The sequence below is a fragment of the Spea bombifrons genome, chromosome 3, assembly GCF_027358695.1.
Source record: "Spea bombifrons isolate aSpeBom1 chromosome 3, aSpeBom1.2.pri, whole genome shotgun sequence".
Taxonomy (NCBI): domain Eukaryota; kingdom Metazoa; phylum Chordata; class Amphibia; order Anura; family Pelobatidae; genus Spea; species Spea bombifrons.
This window is the reverse complement of record NC_071089.1, coordinates 119,183,593-119,211,543: the sequence shown is the minus strand read 5'-3', so window position 1 is coordinate 119,211,543 and position 27,951 is coordinate 119,183,593. Positions and strand designations below refer to the sequence as shown.

The 27,951-nt window shown below is 43.7% G+C and overlaps 1 protein-coding gene across 1 annotated transcript; it reads left to right on the top strand.

The window, feature by feature from the left end:
- The first annotated feature begins 1,453 nt into the window (after positions 1–1,453).
- On the top strand, positions 1,454–27,951 carry KCNK3 (potassium two pore domain channel subfamily K member 3). The gene is made up of 2 exons (XM_053460933.1): positions 1,454–1,874; positions 26,628–27,951. Exons 1-2 carry the CDS (start codon positions 1,592–1,594, stop codon positions 27,479–27,481), a joined length of 1,137 nt encoding a protein of 378 aa, XP_053316908.1. The 5' UTR covers positions 1,454–1,591; the 3' UTR covers positions 27,482–27,951.

Genomic DNA, 27,951 nt, shown 5'->3' with positions numbered 1-27,951 from the left:
TATCTCATATGCAATATTTGTACTGTATATGCCATGTGCATGCATGTTATCCAGTGCCCACCTTCACCTGCCTCTAACCTGCACATACATTTCATTTTTCTGTAATTACAAGTTTGTGTCACCAGAGGGAGCTGTTAGTCTTGTAAAATGAGATGAGCGATTATACTGCATTGTTATATATATATTATATACCGGTATATTTATTATATAATCTATTTAATATATTGAAAAACGATATTTATATATATATTAGTTAACAGAATTCTGTAATTACAGTTTTCACAATATAAATTCAGTGACTGTAAATCCAAATTAACTCTTAAATGCCCGGGACCGTGACTCTTTCTTTTCACCCCATGGGAAGCCAGCACTATTTGTGTCCTCTTGCTCGGGGCAGTTTAATGTCCCCGACGGTACCCTGTGATTGACCCTAAAACTCGGTGGTGAGGACTTTAATAGGCATTCTTCAAAAATTGGGGGAGAAAAATAAAATAAAGCACTTATCAAGGGCTGAAGCTGCAGCATCCACTCTCCCCACTCTCAGCAAAGTACCCCAGTGGAGGTTTATATTAACCCTTAAGCAGACCTTCACAAAGACCGTAAGCCACATCAACATATCTGTCTTAACTAAGTTCAAGCAGGGCAATTTTCCAGCAACAGCAAGGGGCACCAATATATATTAAGTCTGTGGAGTTCACATTGAATGGGTTACTCTCTTCCCCTGGTCCTTACCTCCCCTCCCATGCAGCGGATGATGACTACAATCCCCATCATCCACATCCCTTTCAGCTACATCCTCCTCCTCCCATATTTTCAGTACTTGCTCTCCGCAATAAACCCTTGACATGCCTCAGCTCTCTGTCTGCCAATACCCCTGTTGTACATCTTGTCTCTGGAAGGGATGTCTCCTGAGTCTCCTTCCCAGTTCTTCTCCCAGAGCACTCACACTCACTCCCAGCTGCATTCCTTCTGTCTCTGACATCACTCCTTGGGGATGAACTTGCATCAGACGCATTGCTTTTGCAGCCTGAGAAATAGCACAGGACTCAGCTCTGCTCCTCAGGTCTCCTGGCATCCATGCACAGCTCCTGGAGAGGGCTTTCCATGCTGGAAGGTCACCCCCCCCCCCATGGGAATTGACCCTCATGTCCAGAGACCCCCATATTTCCAGAGAGATGTCTTAATGTTGCAAGCTCCCTTGATGGCTGTGGGTAGTGTGATTTGGCTTGCTCCTCCTTATCTCCAGTATTAAGGAGTGATCCAATCTTCAGATGATGGACTGGCTGAGGGTGTCTGGGTCTTCCTGCCCTCCTCTAGTGGGAGTAAGGAGCCTTATAAGGCAGTGGCTGGGTATCAATGAGCAGCCTAGTGGTGCTGGTGGTAGTGGAGGGGGGGGGGACCTCCAGAGGGTGGTGCTGAAAAGGACAGCTCCCAGCCAGCAGCTCTCTCCAGCAGAAGCACTGAAGCCTCCTCACCAGCTCCAAGTCCATCAAGGCTGAGGTGGACCTCCGTGGACTTCTGGTGGAACCATGACCTGGAAGACAATAGCCAACCACTGCATTCCGGTCCCTAGGCTTTCCGAAGCTGCACCATGAAGAGGCAAAACGTTAGGACCTTGGCTCTGATCATATGCACCTTCACCTACCTGCTGGTGGGAGCCGCTGTCTTTGATGCCCTGGAGTCGGATGAAGAGACCACAGAGAAGAAGAAGCTGGAGAAGAAAAGAGAGGAGCTGCAGAACAAATACAACCTGAGCGAGGAGAATTTCCGGGAGCTGGAATGGGTGGTTTTAAAACTTAAACCTCATAAAGCGGGGGTGCAGTGGACATTTGCAGGCTCCTTCTACTTTGCCATCACTGTGATCACCACCATAGGTAAGAGATCCCTTCAACTTTCCATCTTCTGGAATCAGATGTCATTCATGTCCCCCCTTTAACACCTTCCTCCCCCCTTTAACACCTTCCTCCCCGAATAGAGTTAGAATGATATTGATTGGTACTTTGTATCCACGTCCACCCATTTAGTAGACCTGGCAGTGAACTCATCTGAGCGCTATCCCTGTCTCCGGCACACAGGGGGTTAAGGGGCACCAGATCTGATTGCTAATCCGAATTCAAAGCCCCCTTTTCCCCCCCCCAGCACCACTCCACTTCTATGTCACCGCCGGATCCCGAGCCATTAACACAGGTTTATTTCCCATGGGAACCGCAGTCAGGAAAAATCTATAGGCGCCGATGGGCAGAGTGTCACGTGATGTGCTTAATGTATAGGGGATGTTTACTGATCCTTAACCATTCAGTGCCTGGAACATTCATCCAGTTCCTTTTCTTCATCTTCTAAACGGAATCCCTGCGAGTCCATAAAATACAAAGTATCCATGGAAATTGGTACTTAATACCCCCTCCCCCACTGCTGATTGATCTATTGATTGGTATCAGTTGTTTAACTATTAATGGGGATTTATAATGACACGATAGGCAGAGGGATCAATGGTTCATTGAGGGGAGAGCAGGGGTTAATTATAGGGTATGTTTCAAAGCCCCCCCCCCGGCATCAGATTCTAAAGATTCTGCCCCAAAATAGTGAGTCGATGTGAGTCGGTTTATTATTTCCAGTAAAGCGGCCCCGCCGAGTGTCATTAATCCCAGGATCCCAGTCCCGCTATATATAGCTGCGCTTTGCACCTTTTCTGGATTGTGTAACAAATCAAAAGCAGGGTATTGGAGAGGAGGGCAAAAGCAAAGTGAGAAAGGAGCGGGGGTGGGGGGGTGACTGTGAGGGTCCCCAGGCTACTGCTTCATGCGTGATCTCCGCTCTCACTCCTACGAGACGCTCCACCACAACCTAACTGTCTGGGAGAGACACCGCCGAGTCACCCCAACTCAATGCCCAGGGGCTGGCTGCTGCCTTTACTTTACTGAGAGGGTGGTGGATAAGGGGAACCGCCGCCCAGCAGAGGTGGTAGAGGGTAATACAGTGAGGGTATTAAACATGCATGGGATAGACATACGGCTCCTGAATCTAAGACGAGACCAACGACTGATTAAGGTTTGAGTCTTTACAGCAGGAGCAATGGGCAGACTAGACGGGGGCCGGATGGGGCCGAGCTGCTTGTATGTTCTGTCTCTATACTTAATTATAATTAGAGTTTTTCTAATTAATAAAAACTACGACGTGCTGCCCCCCCTCTGAGCCACAGTGAATGGCAGCCAACAAAATCCTATCTCTCAGAATGACATTTATTATTATTATTATTATTATTATTGATTATTATATTTATTATTATTATTTATTATTATTATTATATTTATTATTATTATTATTAATTATTATTATTATTGATTATTATTATTAATTATTATTGATTATTATATTTATTATTTTTATTAATTATTATTATTATATTTATTATTATTAATTATTATTTATTATTATTATTATTGATTTTTATATTTATTATTATTGTTATTATTATCAGTTTATTATTATTTATTTTATAATTCCGTGGCGCTGTACGTATCGTCGCTGCACAAGTCTGCTGTTAAAGTTATTTTGCGGATCACAACAGTTCTGCAGGGCTTTTTTGTTCATACGTCGCGCTTTAACCTGTTTGCACTAGAAAGGGTTACATACAAACCTAGCATGTACTACAGATCGGCCCCAAACGGCCCCCATCTAGTCGCCCGTTTCTCCTGCTGTAAAGACTCAAACCTTAATCAGTCGTTGGTCTCGTCTTAGATTCAGAAGCCGTATGTCTATCCCATGCCTCACTGTATTAACCTCTACCACCTCTGCTGGGAGGCCGCTCCACTTATCCACCTCCCTCTGTTAACGTAAAGTAATTAATTTCTCCAGCGCTTGCAGTTTGTAAAGATTACAATTCACAAAATCGCTCATCCAAATCCTTTACTGAGAAGGTAGTGGATAGGTGGAACAGCCTCCTGGCAGAAGTGGTAGAACCTTGGAACCTTGCTGTCAAGCAAACCTGTGTTTGGAATCTCTCCAGGCTTAACAATAAATGACGTAGTTCGACATACAGCAACATATGTGTGCTTTTATACAGCGCTACACGTGTTCTTTAACACTTTCCTGTCCGCCCCGGGAGACGTCAGAATTGCTGGCAGATAAAGCGATTTCCGGAGTGGCCCTTCCGTCCGGGCATGTGAGGGTTAAATCACAGCTCATAATCCGCGGCTGTACGCACTAAAGCGATCGCGCGGAACACTTAATCCCTCCGGAGAGCGGCTTCAGTTACAGCAGAGAGCGGCGCGCGCAGAACACGCTACAGACTCAGCGCCTTCGCAGGAATCGGGGGTTTGGGGTTTTTATCGAGTTTTCAGCAGCAGAATTATTTGTTTTTACACTTTTTACGGGTTCTGGCGCGGTGCACGCAAGCGGCCATTTTGTCTCAGAAGGTAACCGCCCCCTTTTCACGCCGGGTGAGGAACCCTTCGGCGCATCTAGTCTGCTGCAAGACATCAAGCGGCGGGAAAACCCGATGCCTGCCCCACACTGCCTTACCTTCTCTCCCTGTATTAACCTCTACCACTTCCGCTGGGAGGCTGTTCATGCATTCAAGTCAACAGTCCCCTCTGGAAAGCATCCTGTGTTCTCAGGGGCCGCCGCGTTGGGGTCTGTTATGGAGCCAGTGATGGAGTTGACTGGTGGGGAACACACCATGTGCTCGGCCGAACAATCCCACACCTGCCAACTGTCCTGCTTTTCGTGGGACAGTCCTCTATACGAGCGTCTGAGTGATCGTGGCTGGCCTACAAATGTCTGCCTGGACACGTAACCGCCTCAGATCTAGTGTTCCTTTGTTTTGCAATCATTTGCTGACTCAGCTGGCGCAGGCAGGGTTAAAAATTCTCGTGTACACCCTTTTCAAGCCCAGCTGCTGAGTGACGGGGGCCGGGGGGGCCGCAGCGCGCAGGGGGACCACAGGAAGCTGGAACAGATCTGTTAGTAAATTATGGGCAGTGACGAGCGCATGCACATGATCCATTGTACAGCGCTGTGGCATATGACAGCGCAATATAAAACTATAATAAATTATGCCGGCAGATCGGCCCCATCCGGCCCCCGCCTAGTCTCCCCATTTCTCCTCAAACCTTAATCAGTCGTTGGTCTCGTCTTAGATTCAGGAGCCGTATGTCTATCCCATGCCTCACTGTATTAACCTCTACCACCTCTGCTGGGAGGCTGTTCCACTTATCTACCATTCTCTCAGCAAAGCTTCCTTCCATTCCATCTGAACCCCTGACCTTCTAGTGTCAGACGATGGCCTCGCACTTCTCCTTTACTTTGTTAAATCCCTTTTTTTTTACATAACATAAAAAAAATATTTGAGGTAATGGAATTTGATATGGAAGCCTTCGGGTGGTGAAAATAATCCCGCTTCTGGCTAGTAGTCCTGATAAACGCCCCGCTAGCCTGGGATTCCTCCTGCCCCTTCCCCCCCCCCCCGGCTCCTGCTCTCTCGTGTCTTTTATCTGCGTGATGAGAAATTCATAATTTAATAATAATAATAATAATATAAATAATAATAATACCGGCAATAAAAATACAAATAATATTACAAAAAATAACAATAATATAAATAATAATAATACCGGCAATAAAAATACAAATAATATTACAAAAAATAACAATAATATAAATAATAATAATACCGGCAATAAAAATACAAATAATATTACAAATAATAACAATAATATAAATAATAATAATACCGGCAATAAAAATACAAATAATATTACAAAAAATAACAATAATATAAATAATAATAATACCAGTAATAAAAATATAAATATAAATAATATTAAAAAAAACTAATAATAATAATATAAATAATAATACCGGTAATAAAAATATAAATATAAATAATATTAAAAAAATAATATAAATAATAATAATACCAGCAATAAAAATACAAATAATATTACAAAAAAAAACAATAATATAAATAATAATAATACCAGTAATAAAAATATAAATATAAATAATATTAAAAAATAATAATAATATAAATAATAATAATACCGGTAATAAAAATATAAAAAAAAAATAATAAAAATATAAATAATAATTAAAAATAATTAGTTGCATATTTTAAGCAAAAACCAGACTTTGGCCAAACCTGATATTCCATGTGCAAAATATTTAGTTGGGTAAAGTGTGGGGGAAAAAAACAGAAAAATCTTTTTCTGGGTCCAATTTGCTCTTTTTGCCAAAAAACAATATTTTGCTCAGAAACAATTCAGTGCAATTAACGTGAAAAAAATGAAATAAATTTACTTTATGAAAATCTAGATGTTTCTGCCCTAATTTACCCTCTTTGCCCAAACCCCATATTTTGTGGGCGAAATATTACATGACATTAACCGTTACAAAGTCTTCTTGACCCCATATAATGAATCGCCTGCCGGCCGCCCGCTGTCGTGTTCTAGGAATATCAAAGTCGTTCCCAGCCGGTAAATCTAATAGGAATGCTCTTTTTTTTTTTTTACCAGATTTCGGCTTTTTTTACCCCGGAATCTCGGAATTCTACAAATGTAATTATATTTCAATGTCTCGGATAAAGTGGCGGATTTTAAAATGTTATTTCTCAGTCTCTCGCGTAGCCCGGGGATGGGGCTTTTTTTCTAACCGGTTGTATAACTGGTAGAGAAATCAGGTCAAAGGAGGGGGGGGGCGAGTGAATGCCCAAAATGCCCCCGGGGCAGAAGGCGCTCCTGGGTAGGTAGGTTTACATATATTACTGGGAGATGGGAGAATGTTTAGTAAAGGACTCCGTATCCGTCAGTCTCCATAACCGTCTGGGAGGACTGGGATATATAGAAAAGAAATAAAGGTAGAAGCTGCAGCCTCTCTGCTGCAGCTGCCCTCCAGCTCCTCCATGGACTGAGCCAATCAGCATACCCAGAGACTCTGGGTGAAGCGCCGCTGCTTCTCTTGGCCTCCGGGTCACCACGGAGAAGCTCTGGGTGGCTGGAGCGGCGTTGCACCCCCCCCCTTAAGTGCCACGTGACAATTTATAATTCCTAGAAATACCAAAATGTTTCACAACTAAAGAGCAGGGAAAACATTTAATAAGCAGGACCCCAAAGAGGGGCAGGTTTACTGCGCAGGCCCTGTGGGCCGAAAGACTACTGGGCCCTCAAACCCTATACAATAACCCGTTCCCTGCTGTTTCTATACACATTATCAGGGGTTTTAGGGCTGTAGAACCCTGCGATCCCCTCATACCCAGCAAACATTCTCACCTCCTAGAAAAGAGGGGCATCGGGGAAGGAGAGAGGGGGCATCGGGGTGGGGGAGAGGGGTATCGGGGGGGGGAAGAGTGGCATCAGGGGAGGAGAGAGGGGCATCAGGGGAGGAGAGAGGGGCATCGGGGAGGAGAGAGGGGCATTGGGGAGGATAGAGGGGCATTGGGGAGGAGAGAGGGGCATCAGGGGAGGAGAGAGGGGCATCAGGGGAGGAGAGAGGGTCACTGCGGTTTGGAGTGCAGAGAGGGTCTCCGAATATCTGGGCCCTGTTCATTTACTGTAATACAAATTCACTCTAATAAAGTTATACACAAAAAGAAAGGTTGGAATGCAGCACTCAGCAGTGAGATGGTGCACGAGCCGGGGTACCACCAAGTCCCTCAATAAATCCAAAATAAAGAAGCTAAGGCTTGAGAAAGACCTGTGCGTCGAAACGTTGCCTGTGTGAAATAAACTCACCTTATCATTTGAGTGCTGAGCCTCTGCTTCTTTATTTTGGATCTAATAAAGTTATGTGATTAAAAAAAAACACTTTATGACATCACTAAAGCCACTCGGAGAACAGTTTGCTTTCCAGGAGCAGATAATGCTGGTTCTGCCACAGGCTGCCACCAGTCTCAGCTTCCTGGACTTCCTCTAATAATAGTTCTACAAAACTGGATTTATTTAGGCTAAAAAATGGTAAAAGTGGCCTTCTCGCTTTCATTTCCTGCAGGTCACTAACTAGTTAACGTATCCCCGTCTCATCATATATTCCTCATTAGATATCAGGCACTCATTATTTGTCTTAATAATTCATTTATCCGCTTAATGGCTCGCTGCGACTCGTTTTAACCCACTTATGTCACAAGGAATTAAATCAACGAGCACGCCGGTCTGACATCATTCTCCATTAACCCTTTCACTTGCTGTAACAATTGGAGATTCAAATGTAGTTTGCTTTTACAAATATTACGTTTTAATCGTGGGGATTATTGAAATGAGTAGTGTTTGCAGGGAGCTGGGTTACAATGGCCGGGGATCTCCGAATTATTTATTGGCCGTGTTGGTCTGATAAGAGCTGAATAAGATTTACATAAATTTATTGATTTTTGATCAGGATAACAAAATAATAATAATTATACTAATAATAACCATGTATTATTATTATTATTATTTGTATAGAACCATCATATTCTGAAGAGCTGTACAATTGGTACATTTAATAATAACAATAATAATAATGCCAAAATAAGCTAAATAAATACATATTATTATTAAATATTACATTATTATTATTGTTATTATTTGTTTTCTATAGCACCATCATATTCTGCAGAGCTGTACAATATTACAATATAATAATAATAGTAATAATAAAGCCAAAATAAGCTAAATAAAAAAATTACAATTTTTTTTGATGACTAGGCACTTTTAGAGAGTAGTAGAAACATAGATGCAGATCAGACCCATGCCTCCCAGCAGAGGTGGTAGAGGGTAATACAGTGTGGGTATTAAACATGCGCGGGATAGACATACGGCTCCTGAATCTAAGACGAGACCAATGACTGATTAAGGTTTGAGTCGTTACAGCAGGAGAAACGGGCGACTAGATGGGGGCCAGACGGGGGCCGGATGAGTTCTGAAGTTCTGGGATATTTGGCTAGGATTTCTAAAAAAAAAACTCTTTCTACCACATTGGGAGCGACGTGTTTTGCAAGCAGCGCGCTGGGGGGGAATAAATACCGCGGGATAAGCAGCTTAAGGGAGAACGCACAGCAAAAAGATTATGTTGTAAAACACGGAAAAAGGGATGATTGCGGGAAGAGCGTGGATTTAATGCGAGTCCTAAAAACTGCAGAAAAAAAAAGGTAATCCACGCGGCAACTCGGCCGTCCATCAATCCTCACCTGGTCCTTGGATTCAGGAGCCGTTTGCCCCTGGGGGGTAGCAGTGGGAAGTTTCCAGGCGTGTTGCTATGGCGATGTCACCGTTTTATCGCTTAGTTATAGTTATAGACTCGGGGTCTTTTATTGCCACTTTACTACCGGTCTAAAGCTCGTCCCAGAAGGGCTTTCAGCACCGGGACCGGTATCAAGCCAACAAGGACAAAAATATACTAATGCATCATACCCAACGGTCTCGCTTTTTGCTGGACAGTCCCTATTTCTGGGTATTGTGCCACTGTCCTGTTTTTGCGGATGGTGGAGCTCGTAGGGTGGTTACAGAAGTCATCTCATTAATGGAAAAGCATTTGCTCACAACTCTCAGTATCCTTAGCCAAGGGCCCCATTGAACAAATACCCAAAGCGAAAGCTCTATGTCTGTGACCCCCATTACCTCCTGGTCAGCGTAGGGTCATCAAGCGTTTAATTGCAATTACACCCCAGGAGTAACAATCGTATATAGAAACATAATAAAATGGGGTAAAAATTATGTAATTTATACAATAATTATAATAATAATAATAATTATTATTGTATACTATAATAATATTTATTAATAATAATAATTATTATTATTATTGAATAAAATACATAATTTTATATAACAATTGCATATAGAAACATAACAAAACGGGGTCAAAATTATGTAATTTATACAATAATTATTATTATTATTATTGTATAAAATACATAATTTTACCGCATTTTATTATTATTATTTTATAAAATACATAATTTGTATCCCATTTTATTATTATTATTATTATTAATAATAAATACAATATTTTAAAACATAATTTTTACAAGTCATGAAATAAGTTGTTAAAAAATTAATAAACCTGGATTTATTTTTAAAATTCTGGCCAGTGTGTCGTCCATCTCAATATTATTCTGTTATTGTGGATTAAATATTCAGCAATTAAAAAAAAATAATTCTTAGCTTTGACCCAACGCAGGAAACATGGGAAAGTTGGATTTAAATTAAAACAAAATAAAGGATTTCTTTCCCATGCATTTCAGATACTTTTGGAAAAAAATAAAATTCTTTAAATATACTAATGTTATCTGTCATAATATTTTTATTATTATTTATAATCAGACTAGGGTATGGGAACCCATAAAATATATACAGATTTAGTTTCATTTCAGCTATAATCAATTGAAACAATAACAGAAATATCTCCTATTTATTTAGAATTGACTTAAGCCTCCGAATCAGTTTCTTGGTCGAATTTCAAATTTAATTTGGAATTTTAGATAGAAAAAATAGACGTTTAAATAAATATTTACTATTACAGCCAATTGAATCTGTTATCCATGCGTTTATCTATTATATGGCGATAACACATGGGCCTCGTGGCAAGTGTAGCGGAGGCTGCTAGAAATGGAAGGCTTTCGGCCACTTGAGGCTTGTAATTCCACATACAGCCTGTAGGAGGAGGTATAGGGGTTATGAGGACTAAGGAAAGGATTTACACACTGGCTGGATCCTTTCTATGCTGTCCCTCTCGGCAAATGTGTGTAGGTTGGGGCTGGTTGGTTCCTACTAGGTGTCGGCACCAACATTGCTCATGGTGCACAATTTAATGATGTTCTATGGACCTTCACAAACCTTGGCATGGACTTTGGTGTCCTTGCACTTTGCCTATCCTTGGTGCCCACGGAACATGTTGTCTGGACTGGGCATACAGGATAAGAGCCCAGAGAGTTTGGCGGGGAGCCCAAAGTCGAGACCCCAGCCGGTGGCTTCACACTAAGAGACTTGATCTGCCATCCAAGGAGCAATAAGAGACTCCTATTGTCCTCTCATCAGCCTGCTCCGTTGGTGGAAGTTCACATAGGTCCTACGGACTGTCTGGTGACCAGAAGATATGGTTGCTGACCGGTTTATTAAATAAAGGACAACTGGCAAACTGGGAAAATGCCCGGTAGGCTGGTGTCAGTGACTATAAACCGGCCATCAAGCATAAAACGTCTGCCATGGACAGGTGCCGTTCCCTGTTAGCCAGAGTGTCTGATAGCTGGTAGGACCTATGTGGACTTGTCACCGATGGACCAGAATGACGTGGACACAATGGAAAAAACACACAAAGGAAAAAAAAACAAGTAAAACCAAAACCAAGACGTTCATGGGGCCAGAGGGAAGTGCCGTCTACTCCAGTTACCCGTGAAGGGAAGAAGAAGTCCATATGCCCTCAGGCGGACAGGAGATATAAGGTGATTGGACCCTATGGGCATCAAGAGAAACCCAACCGCTCCTCTACTTCAGACTCCCACCTCGATAATGTTTACATATCTCTGCCTGGAAAGGAACAAAAGCCCCCAAAGGGCAAACTTCTAAGACGTGCGCCACCGGAGCTTAGGCCATCATTATGATGGGACTGACTGTGGAAGTATTAGGTCCTAGAAAGCGATGTTGAAGGTTTTTTTCTCTTTTCAGCCCAGTGGAATGATTTGGTTTGGCTTTCAGTTTTTCCTTGGAAAGACATCTTGGAAGTGATGGTCAATGAGGGCCATTCGTGTCTCCAGCCGAGAGCGCCGGCTCAATGGTTAAAAATAGAATGAGGCTAAAAGTTTCGAAGCGAGTAAGACGCATGTCAAACCCTTCAGCAGAGATAACAGTCATCGTGATGCATGCGCCATGTGTTCTCCTCGCCGCGCGTTACCAGGGAAAAATGGTGAAAGGGACAGCCTTTTATTTATTAAGAACCACAAAAGGATTTATTGTTGGATAAACTTGCAGGAACAAAACATTCTTATTTTCATTAGTTTAACCCTTTGTGTCCTCTTCTACACAGGGTTCTTTTACCCTCTCTTCTTTTTCACAAAACCTTATGTTGTCTCCTCTTTTATTTGTTCAAGCCCCCCAAGTACCCCTTCCTAGTTTGGCCCCTCATTCCTGCCCTGTGTCCCTCTTTCCTCATCTGTACCCATCTCCCCTCCTCTGATGCCCTATTTGCCCCCCAGTACCCCTTTTTCCTCCCCTGATGCCCCTCTTTTCTAGGAGGTCGGAATGTTTGCTGGGTATGAGGGTATCGCAGGGTTCTACGGCCCTAAAAGCCCCGATAATGTGTATAGAAACAGCAGGAAACGGCTGTATAAATTAAACGGGGTAAATAAAACCCCATTATTCTTCTTCAATAGTCTGGGTACAACCCCGCCTCCAGTCACGCCTCTAACCACACCCCCTAAACAAAAGTGCTCTACTTAGGCCATATGGACATACCTGGGAACTCTCCGGGTTTGACCCCAAGAACGCCGGGTGAAGAACCACTTCTCTGGTTCTCCGGGTCAACACTCCAATCATCTGGGTCACGAGAGCGGGGTCTTGACACGTCCCGCTCCCCGCCCATTTCCCCTTTAAGAGGGTTTTTTCCCCATAATGTCAGCAGGAACGCCCACTGACATCAGCGATAAGGCCCCCAACGTCATCAGGAATGCCCACTGACACCAGCGGGACCGCCCCCCGCGGATGGTACGGGACTGCCCGCTGACGTCCGTAGGCAGTCCTGGCCGCGTCCCACAAGGGAAGACTCCGGGTAGCCGGAGCTCAGAAGTTCCCAGGTATGCATGTGGAACATCGGCTGTTATCCTTCAATAATGTGTATCACAGTTATAAAATCCCTCCATTATCTCCTGTTATACTGTATGTGGGAGCCGCCATCTTGCTGCCCCGTCGCAGGGTATAAATCGCCCCGTCGCCCTGAGATATCTGTGATAATAGCGTTACATAGGGACCTGCGCAGCTGGAAACAATGTCTGCCGCTAGAGGCTCATGTGCCGTCTGCTAAAGTAATGCGGGGAGAGAACAGGCAGTGGCTTCCAACTTCCTGCTCGGGCTGACAGGAGAAAACAGGAAGCGGCTTCCAACTTCCTGCGTGGGCTTACGGGAGGATTCTGATGCTGCCTGCACTGAGGGATCGTGGGAAATGACATTTCATGCTATGCATTTGGCAGATGTCATGGCCGAAACCTACACATTTTTAAAAACAGAACATAAAAACTCACGCGTTCGTACGTTTGATGTGCCGGATTCTATTCTTGTTTTGTTTAATTTTTTAATTCAACGTCTTTTTATAAATTTTGTCAGCGCGCATCTACCGCGTGATCCTCTGTTTGGTTACTTTTACCTTATCTTCCCGTATTCGGATCTTTATTTACCAAACGCGCCGTGGCCTGGAGCTCTATTGTTGTTAATTAAGAGACATCTGCCAGAAAGACATGACCCAGGTATCCTTAGATTAATTAACTTAATTACCTGCCAAAGAGCAGCCCCGATGCCACTTAAGGTCTCAGTAATGATAACGTCGGCGAGTTCTGAAGTTTTATTCTGTCGGTGCCAATAATACGCAGGAAGGGGGCTTAATGGAAATGTGGCATTTTATGGGTTAAAGTATTAAGCTACCTGTTTCGGCTTAGCATTGGATAGTTTAGATTTCCAGAGAGTGTAGTAGATAAGTGGATCAGCCACTCAGCAGACGTGCAATAGGCAAATGGCTCCTGAATCTAAGACGAGACCAACGAAAGTTTAGCGCCGCCCATTCCATCCGGCTCCTCCTACTTCCTCTCCTTTTTGTCCCGCTTCTTTCTCAAGGGCAGCTAGCCACACAGGTGGCCCCGCCTGCTTCCTTCAATGCCTCAAAATGCGCCCAAGGAGGCCAAAAATAGACTTTTTTTTTTTTTAGGGTGCCATAAGTTTATTCGGCCCGTATTTACTAATGTGTTAGACGTGGCTTTCTTGTTCCTCCCCAGTGATGTTAGGTGTTTACATTCCACGTCTTCCTTTTAAAATAGATATGTTAATATCCTTTCGAGAAATCAGATGGAAATAGAGGAGCGTTTTCCGACAGCTGCGACTGTCTGCGCCGCCAGCCCACGTTTCACAAAGCGCTCACGCGCACTCTATTTCCAGGTCTGCGGTGCCGAGTCTAAATTTGGCACAAGAAATGTAAACACGAGAATTTCTTGAAAACGAAAGCGCCGAATGCGTTAAATCTTCAGCCCGCCGAAGGCTACGAATCAACATGGAAAAAGTTTGCGCATGAGGACCTTGGAAACGCTACAACAAGGGTTAGAATGGGTCTTATTATGTGTTACAGGACTGTGTAAGGGTTAAATAGCCAAAGCCCCCCCATTGCGGGATGCGGCCAGGGCTACCTGCCGACGTCGGTGGGCTTTCCTGCCAACGTCGCGGGACACCCCCGCATTAAAGTGTCAGAGCCCCCGCGACCCGGAGCATTTGGGTGTTGTCCCTGAGAACCTATAAAGATACACCGGCCCTGCATGGAATTCCTCCACCAAGTTAGAGAGCACTGAACTCCTTTAGAGGGCCAAACAACGTCACCATCGACTATTTGATAGCAGAAGTTCCACTGCGGCTCCTGGTTCCAGGGGACTCATGTACACCGAAGCTTTGGTGGGATAGATGGGTGAAGACCTTCTCACCACCAACCCCCATGGAGACATTCTTAGCCCTCCTTCTTTGGTGTGCTTTGGACTCATACATTGCTGGAGGGACAGGTAGATGAAAGGCTCTCCATGGTAGTGTCAGGGGCAGAAGAACCTTCTGGTCAAAGAGTGTGAGGTGGAACATCACAAGGGCAAGGAACCTGAAGATCCAATCCTTCTTTTAGCCCTTCTAGCCTACAGGCAAATAGCTGTGTTCCATAAAGGGTACTAGACAGTTGTCCACCATTCTGTCCATTACTGAGCCAGGTTTAGGGGCAGAGGGGACTCGGATCTCCTAGTCCACGGCCATCTCAATGGGGATTGTGTCTTTTCCAGATCAAGCCTCTAGAATTGGTTCCATCGCTGTCCCTGTGCCCATAGCCAGGTTATGATGTCATAAGGACATCCGATGTCTATAGGCGATACTATTTTAATTTTTATTACAGAAGTCCTCGATAAGGTGGAGATTCAAGGCCGTGCGAGATGTCCCTCGCCTGGTTTTAAATTAATCTTTGGCAAAGTCGTTGGTGGATTTTAAACTATTTGAATAAAATAAAAAAAACAACTACCCCCCCCCCCCGGTTAATCTCTCCAGGAGTCAATAGAAAACATTTTCTCCGAGCGGCTTTTGTCAGCTTAATCAGAATGATTCACGGCCAACAGCGGAGAATGTCAGCACTTCTATTAAAAGGATACGCTTTACCGGGCGGTTCTACTAAAAGGACTCTGCCGGTACCGCGAGAACTTCAAATATCAGCCTAGTAATCATTACGAGAAAACTTTGGAAAAACTGTGAAAATAAACAAATTCTGTACAAACAATATGTTTTTTTTTTCGGAATGATTTATTGTTGCTATGGCAACGTAAATTAGTTTTGTTTAATTTATTACTTAACACTTCACTTGCTATGAGAAGTCGCATAACTCGTGATGGTGCTCACTTGACTGGCATCCAATGGGTTAAACTGAAAAGAAATTTTAAAATTATATATATATTTTTTTTTTTTTTTTGCCTTGGAATGAATTTTTCATTTTAAATGTAATTTTTTTTCTTAAAATACTTTTATTAAAAACCGAAACGCTATCGAGGTGGAAAGTAGATCGAGTTCACTCGGACGACACTCAGCATCCAGAGCCGTATATAGCGGGGAACGCGACCTTTCCAGAAAAAAATGTAACCTTTGCTGCAGATCCTCCCCGTTATTTTCCGTTCATATCTTTGACTGTCAGGAGAATTTGACAAATCTAAAACTTTTATTCCAACGTTTCAGTTCGGATAAAATTCTGAAGGCTTTTTCCATTCTGAAATGAAATTCGCTATCACTCACTCACTTCCTCGCTCTCTCTCACGCTCTCTCTTAATGTCTCCTCTGTGTAAAGGCAGTGTGTATGGGCCTTCGTGTGTAAGGGCAGTGTATGTGTATATGCGTGTTTATGGGCAGGTATGTGTAAAGGTAGTGGTGTGTAAGGGCAGTGTATGTGTATATGTGTGTTTATGGGCAGTTGTGTGTAAAGGCAGCGTGTTTGGGCAGTCATGTGTAAGGGCAGTGTATGTGTGTCTGTGTGTTTGTGGGCAGGTGTGTGTAAAGGCAGTGTATGTGTATCTGTGTGTTTGTAGGCAGGTGTGTGTAAAGGCAGTGTATGTGTATATGTGTGTTTGTAGGCAGGTGTGTGTAAAGGCAGTGTATGTGTATCTGTGTGTTTGTAGGCAGGTGTGTGTAAAGGCAGTGTATGTGTATATGTGTGTTTGTAGGCAGGTGTGTGTAAAGGCAGTGTATGTGTATCTGTGTGTTTGTGGGCAGGTGTGTGTAAAGGCAGTGTATGTGTATCTGTGTGTTTGTAGGCAGGTGTGTGTAAAGGCAGTGTATGTGTATCTGTGTGTTTGTAGGCAGGTGTGTGTAAAGGCAGTGTATGTGTATATGTGTGTTTGTAGGCAGGTGTGTGTAAAGGCAGTGTATGTGTATATGTGTGTTTGTGGGCAGGCATGTGTAAAGGCAGTGTATGTGTATCTCTGTATTTGTAGGCAGGTGTGTGTAAAGGCAGTGTATGTGTATCTGTGTGTTTATGGGCAGGTGCGTGTAAAGGCAGTGGATGTGTATATGTGTGTTTGTGGGCAGGTGCGTGTAAGGGCAGTAACCTTTGTAAAAAAAAAAAGTGTTTTTTTTAATCTTACACTAGGAATAAAAGGAAGTTAAAGGGACCCCTACACTGTTTAAGTGAAATTAGCATCCAGGTTTATTTAGCATATAGCGAAGAGTGTAGGATTCGGGAAAGCGACAGATCTTCCATCACACGGAATATGGAGAGAGATAAGAGTTGTGTGATGTCTCCAGAGCATCTCCTGATATCGGTGCATTTATCTCAGGGCTTTAAAATAGCAAAATAATTAGATATTTAGAAAAACAGACGCAGGGAATATTGGATTTGACATCAGAGAGCAGCCACTTAGCCTGATCTGGTTACTACCTGCTTAAGGAACTTATATTTATTTAATTATAACCTCCAGTCAGCACTAGACGTAATTGAATCTCTTTATAGTGCGCATTCGGGTTGTTATAGGGTTTATTTTCTGCCGCAATCTCTATAAAAATCCATTGCACAGCACCCCGGCGTATGATGGCGCTGCAAAACAAAATCAATACCCTAGATCCGCTCTGATTGTAAAATTATATCAGATAAATCCTGCAGTTTTTGGTAAATTAATTGCGACCCATCCGCCCCCAGCAAAAAATAATAAATGGAAGGAAAGCGCAGCAAAAAAAAAGCAAAAAATAAATAAATACATAGAAGCAAAAAATGTATTGACCCCCTTGTTGCCGGTTGTGGAACTGCAACGAAAACACAAGCGAGTTCAAATCTGTACTGCCCCAGGGGCATTGTGCCCCCCCCGTCTGCTTTGCTCACCCACACCTGACTTTTTGAAGCCCTGAGAATTTCCTAGCAGCATCCAGAAAACCCAACTGTGGGTTTATTCACTAACCCCAGCACGAGAGGTGCAGCTTCGTCTCTCTGACTTCACTCCTCACTCACAAGGTTTGGGTAACAAAGAGGGACTGGACAGATTAAACAGAGACAGTTGGGGGGTATGTAGTATTTCTCTGTAGTATAAGTTTATCGAATTTCAGGAAAAAATACATCCCTGTCTATTTTTAAATTTATAAAGTTTTAAATCATTTTTTGGGTGTTTTTATGAGTTTATTACAATCACGATTTTTAATAAAAAAAAAGTCACATTTTTCTCATTGCTTATTCCGGGCTTTTTTTTAAAAAAAAGGTCGGCAGAAGGGTTTATGTTTCTAGACGCGAGCCGAGGAGACGAAGGTATTGTCTTGTTTATAGCACTATAGTGAGATGAAAGGTTAATGTTTTAAAGTTTAATGTTCCGGGGTTTTTTTTTTTTGTAATTATTTGTATATTTTTGGCTTTTATCGAGCAATATAATTCAGCGTTAACAAAAACGTCAAGTTTCACATTTTTGAAGTTTTTTTTTTTTTTTTTGGTGAGTCATAGTTCCCATAACAACGAGGACCTTAGATGACATAGAGACCACTCGGGAAGATATGACGCAGGTCCGCCATCTATTTGTCAACTTGAACGGAATTTTGAGATAGTGGAAAAGTATTAAGAAAGTGATACATTTTTTAATACAGCGAAAGAATGTTTTCTAAGCTATATTTAACTCCTTTTTTTTTCCTGAGATACTCACCCTGCTGATGAGAACTCCTCTTAGGGATGCCAAGAATCCAGTTTGGAACTGGAAAGTTTGATTTTGGGCTATATGCCCCCCCCCCCAAAAAAAAGTAAAAAAAACTATGATTCTGCCCAAGAAAATGACATTCTTTCGGGTGACAAGAACCTTCTGATAAATTCTAGATGTAGAGCCACTTATTCTCTCGAGGCCATGGAGGTCTTTTCTTCAGATGGAATCGTAACAGCAAACCTTTGGTATTGTACAGCACCCTAGACTATGATGTTGCTATAAAGACGAGTAAGTAATGATTATCATGGCATCTCTTTTTGGAATCAGATGTGTTGGGTAACATAAGACATGGTGGCAGAAGTGGCATTCACTAAAAAAAAATCTGCTATAAATAGTCATAATAATAGTGATAATTTTTCACGTTATAAAATACAAGGTTATGCATTTTGGGATCCAATTTTATAGGCTGAATTTTAGGGTCATATAAGAATTTTTTATGCCTTACCAACATTTCCTTACTTATATCACGTCTCATTCTTGGACACTGGGGTGCTTTGGAAACATTTCCCCCATATATATGACCGAGGGGGGGGGGCAGATAATCGCATTTACCGCCCTGCAGAGACCCTCATTGGAATTAAACAAAATGTGTTTTTTCAGGCCGTTAGCATTAAATATATTATGATGCGTTCATCATGTGACAGCTCCCAATCTCATGACCCATCCAATGTTTCAAGAGCCATAACATCAGCGAGCAGTATATGGCAGCTTCCGACAATTTCCTCGGGTGTTTTTATTCCTACTGGGGGGGCAAAACACTCAAAGTTTCAGATGCAGCTCCCTTTCTCTTTGCTCTGCTTGTTATGTCGCCCATGCAAAGCCCGCATTACACTCATCCTAAGCTGCAGGCTATCCTAACAAACATGACTTTGGAACATAACCTGCGAGAATGGTAGATAAGTGGTTCCGCCTCCCAGCAGAAGTGGTATTACAGTGAGGGTATTGAACATGCATGGGATAGGCATACGGCTTCTGAATCTCAGACGAGACCAAAGACTGATGAAAGTTTAAGTCTTTACAGCAGAAAAAACGGGCGACTAGGCAGGGGCCGGATGGGGCCAATCTGCTGGCGGACTCTGTGTTTCTATGTAAGTTTGGTTGTAGAGATTAACGCTGCAAATCAAAGGGCAGAACTCACAGGACTTTGTTGTAAAGCAGCGCATGGAGAGAATATACATGTTTTTGATCAGCTTTGCTTGCTAATTACCTGCCGCTCGCCGCTCGCCCTCTCTGAGCCCCTTTGAGCTGCGCAGATTACACGGAGATAGCCCGACATTCCCTGTTCTTTCTCAGCAAAGATTCTCAATTAGTGAACTTTGCTCGGCAATTAGCAGCCTTTGTAGTTAAGAAATAAATTGTGAGAATGAGACCTCGTTACATAAGAAAGGGAGTTACTAATCTGTGGACTTCGCAAGGTCTCTTCTATAATTCCTTCCTGTGCTCCTTACCGTATGAAGCTCCGCAGCTCCTCGTAATGGACAGATGTTCCTTTTCCAGATATTAACCTTTATTTCACTAAAGATCTGGCTGATGTTTTACTTTAAACTAATGTGATCTAAATACATAGGCCCAAGTGTCCTTGTTCAGTTTGGCCCGTCTCTATTTGTCCGCCAAATCCTTGATGTCCCTCTTTCCTCCCTTGATGCCCCTCTTTCCTCTCGTGTCCCCCTTTCCTCCTCTGTTCCCCCTTTTCCTCTCCAGATGCCCCTCTTTCCTTCCCTGTGTCCCCCTTTCCTACTCTCTCTTCCCCTGATGACCCTCTTTCCTCCCTGATGACCCTCTTTCTTCCCTGATGCTCCTCTTTCCTCCCCTGATGCCCTTCTTTTCTAGGAGGTCCGAATGTTTGCTGGGTATGAGGGGATCGCAGGGTTCTACAGCCTTAAAAGCCCCAATGATGTGAGAGATAGCATCATAAATTAAATAGTGTTCATCAAATAAATGTCCTACTTAGTTATGTAATAGTCCAAGCTTGCGGGACTTTATATCTGGGACTGTTGGTAGATATGGGTTATACAAGTAGCTATATAGATATATATATAAAATCAGTAGGGCATAACATGTCTTGTTAAAGCCCAACCCTAGCTAACCCTACTGCAATAACCCCTAGGAAACGTGTCCTCCAAAAAGCCCAAGGCGCTCGTAGACAACACCATGAAGACAAGCGTTTCCCCCTTAATATACTAATGAAGATAAGCTCGTTAGAGCAGGACCCCCTGTAACTTTGGTTTCTTTAAGTCCGAGTTGTCATGTGATGCACTACTGGTGATGCTCTGATTACCCATTCGCCATCTTGGATTGTAATCAAAGTCATTACTTGTGATGCGACTTGGTGGCAGCAGTGGGATCCCGAGCCATAGCCACCATACGTGAATCCATAAAAAATAATAATAATACAGAAAAGGGGAGCTTTGTGTGAAGAACGCGGATCACGATGACACAAAACGTCCTGTCCTAAAAAAAAGAACAGAAAGCTGGCTTTTGTGACGTTGATTAATGCACGGAAGTCACGTTGTTGATCTTTAACGTACTCACGAGTTTTAATCTACTGAAGACATCTAAATCAGACATACAAGAGAGAGTCATTAAAACAAACACCGTATATTTCATCCGGTAGAAAAAAAGCCATCTATCAGCCCCACATTGTCCGATTATCACTTTCAAGAGTTTTAATGGGGCTTAAAAGCTGGACAAAGCAAATATTTATAGACCGCGAAGCGCTCGGTCCCACGCTGCTAGCTTTTATTTGTTAAAATAGTGCCTTAAAAGGGACAGAAAATGCTTAAAATAAATTTTGTGAGTTAAACAGAGCTTTTGGCCACATATCTGCGCTAACTTTACTGAGGGGGTGGTAGATAAGTGGAACAGCCTCCCAGCAGAGGTGCTAGAGGGTAATACAGTGAGGGTATTAAACATGCATGGGATAGACATACGGCTCCTGAATCTAAGACGAGACCGACGACTGATTAAGGTTTGAGTCTTTACAGCAGGAGAAACGGGCGACTAGACGGGGGCCGAATGGGGCCGAGCTGCCAGCGAGTTCTGTGTTTCTATGATTCTAACTCGGAACTTTTCTAACTAATACTAGAAATTGAATTTATTCCACATTCATTTTGTGTTAAGCTGCAGAAATATATAAATATATCAGTTATTATTATTATTATGAGAAAACACTATTTTCTGGTTTGTTGCATTATTTCTTAAAAAATGAACCCATAAAGCCACATTTTTTTTTTAAATTGCTTTATCCATTCCGATATATTCCCTGCATGAAAAGAAAATGCGGGATATCATTAAAATTTACACAAATTTCTTGTATGAATAACCCATGGAAATGCCGCTTTTTCAGTAAACCCATCGCCAATATTCTGGATGTGGAATCATCGTCAGAGAGAATGCAATCTCCGCTCTCCGCACCGTATCTGTAACGGAGAAGCATTTCCGCGGGCGGCGCGGCGGGGAAATTGCATCTGTAAGCGCTTTAATCATGTTATACGATATAGAGAAAAAGATTACGGCTTCATGAGAAGATAACGACCCCGCCGCATCATTACGGGAGAGCGGAAAGCCATCCTCGGCTCCGGACTCCATGAGCGGAAAGCCATCCCCGGCTCCGGACTCCATGAGCGGAAAGCCATCCCCGGCTCCGGACTCCTTGAGCGGAAAGCCATCCCCGGCTCCGGACTCCATGAGCGGAAAGCCATCCTCGGCTCCGGACTCCATGAGCGGAAAGCCATCCTCGGCTCCGGACTCCATGAGCGGAAAGCCATCCTCGGCTCCGGACTCCATGAGCGGAAAGCCATCCTCGGCTCCGGACTCCATGAGCGGAAAGCCATCCTCGGCTCCGGACTCCATGAGCGGAAAGCCATCCTCGGCTCCGGACTCCATGAGCGGAAAGCCATCCCCGGCTCCGGACTCCATGAGCGGAAAGCCATCCTCGGCTCCGGACTCCATGAGCGGAAAGCCATCCCCGGCTCCGGACTCCATGAGCGGAAAGCCATCCCCGTCTCCGGACTCCATGAGCGGAAAGCCATCCTGGGTTTCACTTAAATCAAGAATTCTATAGTGAATATTTGTGACCAGGGGTATCACTGGGGGGCTGAACCTCTGCAATACCCTACCTGCCAAGTGCCCCTGTTCAGTTTGGTCATTCCTTCTCGCAAGTTCCTGTGCCGTTCTCTCCTCCCTTGATGCCATCTTTTCTTTCCAAGTGTACCACATTCCTCCTTTGATACTCCTCTTTCCTCCTCGATACCCCTTTTCCCTTCCCTGTGCCCCCTTTTTCCTCCCCTGATGCCCCTCTTCTCTAGGAGCTCAGAATGTTTGCTGGGTATGATGGTATCACAGGGTTAAATAAAACCCCATTATTCTTCTAAATACCCCACCCAGTGACACAAATACCCAGCAATACGGCTCAAAGCCCCAACCCGTGAAACACAAGTGTCTGGATCGGCCATCTAAAATATTAGAATGCCGTACCCAACGTTAATATTGCCCATCTTGCCCGAAACATTTGAAATTTCAGAAGAAACATTAGAGAACAGACGGACTTTGACACAATGAGCGTTCCACAAATGTGTGTAATCCCGCATAAAAGGTTTTAACGGAATAATTTCAACGTCTAATCGAAAGATACTTTCAACGACATTGCGATGGACTTGGCTGGGATGTTGAAGCCCACCTCAACGATCTCTCCTCGAAACCTTGGAAAAGCATGAAAATAAAGGGTAGAAGAAGGGAAACTGGAAGGAGTACTAAGAAGAGACGAGTCTGGAAGGTGTCCAACGCAGAGGGAAGATGGCCAATTTTTATCTGCGTGAACTCTCAGCTCGGATTTCTGCGATTTTCCATGACTTAGTCCAATGTTTTTACTCCAGTGGTCCTGATTACACGGACTTGACAAGACGCTGAAATAAAATTAGAATGTGCAGATTCTCCGTGATGTGTGGAATTATGATTTCTCTCCTCGGCGTTCTTAGATGTGCGTCCAGGAGACGGCCATTCTCGCTGGTTCTCTCTCTTTGAAGAAAAAAATGTCTTTCATGTGATGTCAATAGTTTACAACTGGAAAATGGGCAGGTTACGTCCAACAGGTGGTTACTATATTTTTCTTTGGGTTTCGTCCACGTGTTTATGTAGTTGGTGTTTCTCCAGTTGATAGAAGATCGCCCAGACTCTAGATACAGACCGTTAGCTCCATGAACATACCACATATGTCCACCACGCCTGGCGGCCATGGAAAAGCCCATTTTTTTAGCCGCAGCTAAAGCTGGTGTCCCGGGGCTAAGGACATCACCATTTGGATATAGAGATCTCCACTGGGACAGAGTTGGTAGCCAGGCCCAGACTGGCCACCAGGAAAATGAACAATGGGCTGCAGGCCAACATCACCTTGTAGACCTCATGACGCAAGCAGAAAAAAAATAGCGTACGGCCACCCATATCCAGTGCCATGGCCACCAAACCACCAGCAGCCTGGTCCTTGGGGTAGATAAGGCAAGTCTTTACCATAGGAACTGGGTTGAAGATCCCAGGTTTGTTCAACTTTTAGGCCACACATAGAAAACGTGAGATAGGAACAAGACAACCATTTTTTCCCCACTGTCCACAGGTTGCTTGGGGCGGCCAACAGCAAGGTCAGCGAAAGCCCAAAGGTTGGCAGTAGGAAGTCCAAACTAAGGGATAGGAACATTGGATGAACGGTATCATAAAGAACAAAGGCGATATCTAGAACAAGAACTACGGCAGTGCTGGGTGGGCTTGCATGGAGCAGAAATTATTTGGTAGGGAGCTGGGGAGAATGGTTGGGTTATAGAACTCGTCTGGGTGGCCTGATGTGGCTGGTGTACACGTAGCTTGGCCTGTGTCTCAGGAATCGCTCATGATGGTCCGTAGGCAGACCCAAGAGATGTAGGAATCTGAAGAAGCACTGGAGAGGCCAAAACGTGTGCTTTGCTGGTTTTCTGGACCGAGTGTCCTTCCACGAGTGGAGCCAAGACCGATATATTCATGGAAAGCCTTCTTCTAGAATGGAACCCGTATCAGAAACGTGTTTGATGCGGACACAAGCTATTGAACGTTCCTGCGGAATAAAAATATTATGTTTCTGCCGTTATTTGCGCGAGTGTTATGGTGTTTACATCGTATGACCATTCATGATGTCATAGTTTAAGAAAATGTTATCGTGACCAGGGGAGGTTGCCACATCTGTTGACTTTAAGAATTGTCATTTGTTTAAACGTATATTTTGTTAAGAGATTCCGCTGTTACTTTTACTCCCAAAAAATGTAGAATTTGGGAAACGACAGCCAGACATTTATCGTGAATTTTTACTAATCTTTCATTTAAAATTCATATTGGACGTGATTTTAATTTGGTTTAAGGGTGCCGTTAGGATCGTTAGGGTGCCTCGTCTTAGATTCAGGAGCCGTATGTCTACCCCATGCACGTTTTAATTCCCTCACGGTATTAGCCTCTACCACTTCTGCTGGGAGGCTATTCCACTTATCTACCACTCTTACGTTACCAGTATAAAGTGTCATTTTCTTATTTTATGTTTTTTGGGCTTTCATCGTATTCCACGTCTATTTATTATACTATCATGAAGGCTGAGATTCATCACCCGGCTCGTTATCTTTAGTACTTTGTCAGGTCGGTCTCGGTTCTCTTTGTACATCATGCGCCGTTCTGATTCCGTGGAGATCTTTCCAGCTCTCTGCATTCCAGAACTGGAGGCCTCTCGGGGTAAAGACAGTTCAGCTGCTGCTCGATCTCAGAAAATGTAACGAGGGCTGTCTCCATACTGTGTGCCCCATCCGGCCCCCGTCTAGTCGCCCGTTCCTCCTGCTGTAAAGACTCAAACCTTAATCAGTCGTTGGTCTCGTCTTAGATTCAGGAGCCGTATGCCTGTCCCATGCATGTATTAGCCTCTACCACCTCTGCTGGGAGGCGCAGTATACCATTAAGTACATTAGTCTGCACTGGGCGGGTTTCTCAATGCGGCAAATGAGTTTGTCCCCTTTGGACACAGCGTCCGGTCACCCCTCCCTCATTGCGTGTGTATATATATATATATCCCAGACAGTTAAAACTGTGTACATAATAAATCATTTCACTTGGAAAAGCTTCAAATTAATTAAAAGTAATTAAGCTGCTCTTATGTGCGGAATAATTTCCCTTTCAAATCTCTCTCCTTCGCTGTCCCCGCCATATTCGGCAAAAAAGCATTAATGATCCGACGCGGACAGACAATCCATCAAAATGGAAAAAGGGTTTGCGATGTTTCATCATCAAAGTGCTCGGCGACGTCCTATCTTCTGCTGCCAAGAGGACATTTGCTTCGTTTAATGCTAAATCACCTTAATTCACCTTATTGTTTGTTTTGACATCACAATGGGTTAAATATAATGTATCGTTAAAGCATTTGCTCCAAAGATGCAGGCTTCAAGTTGAAGTCAATCAAAAAAAAATTATTGTCTTTCCTCTTTCCTCTTCGGTGCCCCTGTTTCTTCACCTGATCCCCCTGTTTCTTCACCTGATCCCCCTCTTTCTTCGCCTGATCCCCCCTCTTTCTTCGCCTGATCCCCCTCTTTCTTCGACTGATCCCCCCTCTTTCTTCACCTGATCCCCCTCTTTCTTCACCTGATCCCCCTCTTTCTTCGCCGGATCCCCCCTCTTTCTTCGCCTGATCCCCCTCTTTCTTCGCCTGATCCCCCCTCTTTTTTCGCCTGATCCCCCTCTTTCTTCACCTGATGCCCCTCTTTCTTCTCCTGATCCCCCTCTTTCTTCACCTGATGCCCCTCAGGTGAGGTCAGAATGTTTGCTGGGTATGAGGGTATCGCAGGGTTCTACGGCCCTAAAAGCCCCGATAATGTGTATAGAAACAGCAGGGAACGGCTTTATACATTAAACGGGTGAAATAAACCCCATTATTCTTCTAAATTCCCCACTAAATATGTTAGGAGATACGAGGTAGGCAAGTCGATCACTTAGCAAGCAGCTGCGTTCTTATCGTTGGGAAGGATAAGGGACAATGTTTGTCATTGAGCGTTAAATAGAGTGATTGAGATTAAGCTCTCTAATAAAGCAGTTGATTTGCTGGCCAGGTCGGGTTGACATAAAGGAAGGAAGGTCAGGAAGAACCAGCGAGGACATCTGATCCTTCTAGGTTTTATGATGTATATTCTTACATTATTCATTATGTAACATGTGATTTTGCTTGTTCTCCCAGGATATGGACATGCCGCCCCGAGCACGGACGGTGGGAAGGTCTTCTGCATGTTTTACGCTCTCCTGGGAATCCCACTGACGCTGGTCATGTTCCAGAGCTTGGGCGAGAGGATCAACACCCTTGTCAAGTATCTTCTCCATCGCATTAAGAAGTGCCTTGGCATGAGACGGACTGAAGTATCCATGGCCAACATGGTCATCATCGGGTTCTTCTCGTGCATAAGCACCTTGTGCATAGGAGCCGCTGCTTTTTCGTACTATGAGCAATGGAGCTTTTTCCATGCCTATTACTACTGCTTCATCACTTTGACCACCATCGGGTTCGGTGACTACGTCGCCCTCCAGAAGGACGCGGCTCTCCAAACGAAGCCGCAGTACGTTGCCTTTAGCTTTGTGTACATATTGACGGGCCTCACGGTCATAGGGGCTTTTCTGAACCTGGTGGTTCTACGCTTCATGACGATGAACGCCGAAGACGAAAAGAGAGATGCTGAACATCGAGCTCTGCTTACCAGGAACGGGCACTCTAGTATCCACATGAACGACGCCAGCTCGGCGACGGGTGGCTTTCGTAACGTATACGCCGAGGTTCTTCACTTTCAGTCCATGTGCTCTTGCTTGTGGTACAAAAGCAGGGAAAAATTACAATACTCCATCCCCATGATAATACCGCGGGACCTGTCCACCTCGGATACCTGCGTCGAGCAGAACCACCCCTCTCCGGGTAGATATATGGGCACCTCTCCCAACGGATGTATATGTAACAGCCAACATTCAGCCATCAGCTCGGTGTCTACGGGACTTCATAGTCTCTCGGCCTTCAGAGGACTCATGAAACGTCGGAGCTCTGTCTGATCAAGGCGAAAGACAACAAAATTGTCCAAAATTGGAGACTTTGGTACCGATCCACTGACGTCAAAGTGTTATATTAACAAAACTACTGTATATATATGAATAGTTTGTGTGGGAACGTTCCACAAAGACTGCATATCATTGCGTATGACCCATGATTTATATGTCTATGTACTCTTCTTCTTCAAAGGCTTTAACCAAATGTGTTAAATAGAGGATACCGCTATTGTCGTGCTTTACAGATGGTCTGCCGTAGCACGCCGCGTAAAAAAAAAACAAAAAACTGAATTTTCCATATTTCTAGCGTTGAGTTTTGGGGCTTTTCAGGAGGAACATCTTCAGGGACCCTTTACCCAGGCCCCGTCATAGCATGAATAGCGATAACGTCATATCAAGATGTTCGATATTATGCAAATAATCACTGAATTCCAGTGCTAATTTATTTTTCTATTATAAATTGTTTTCATAGCGAA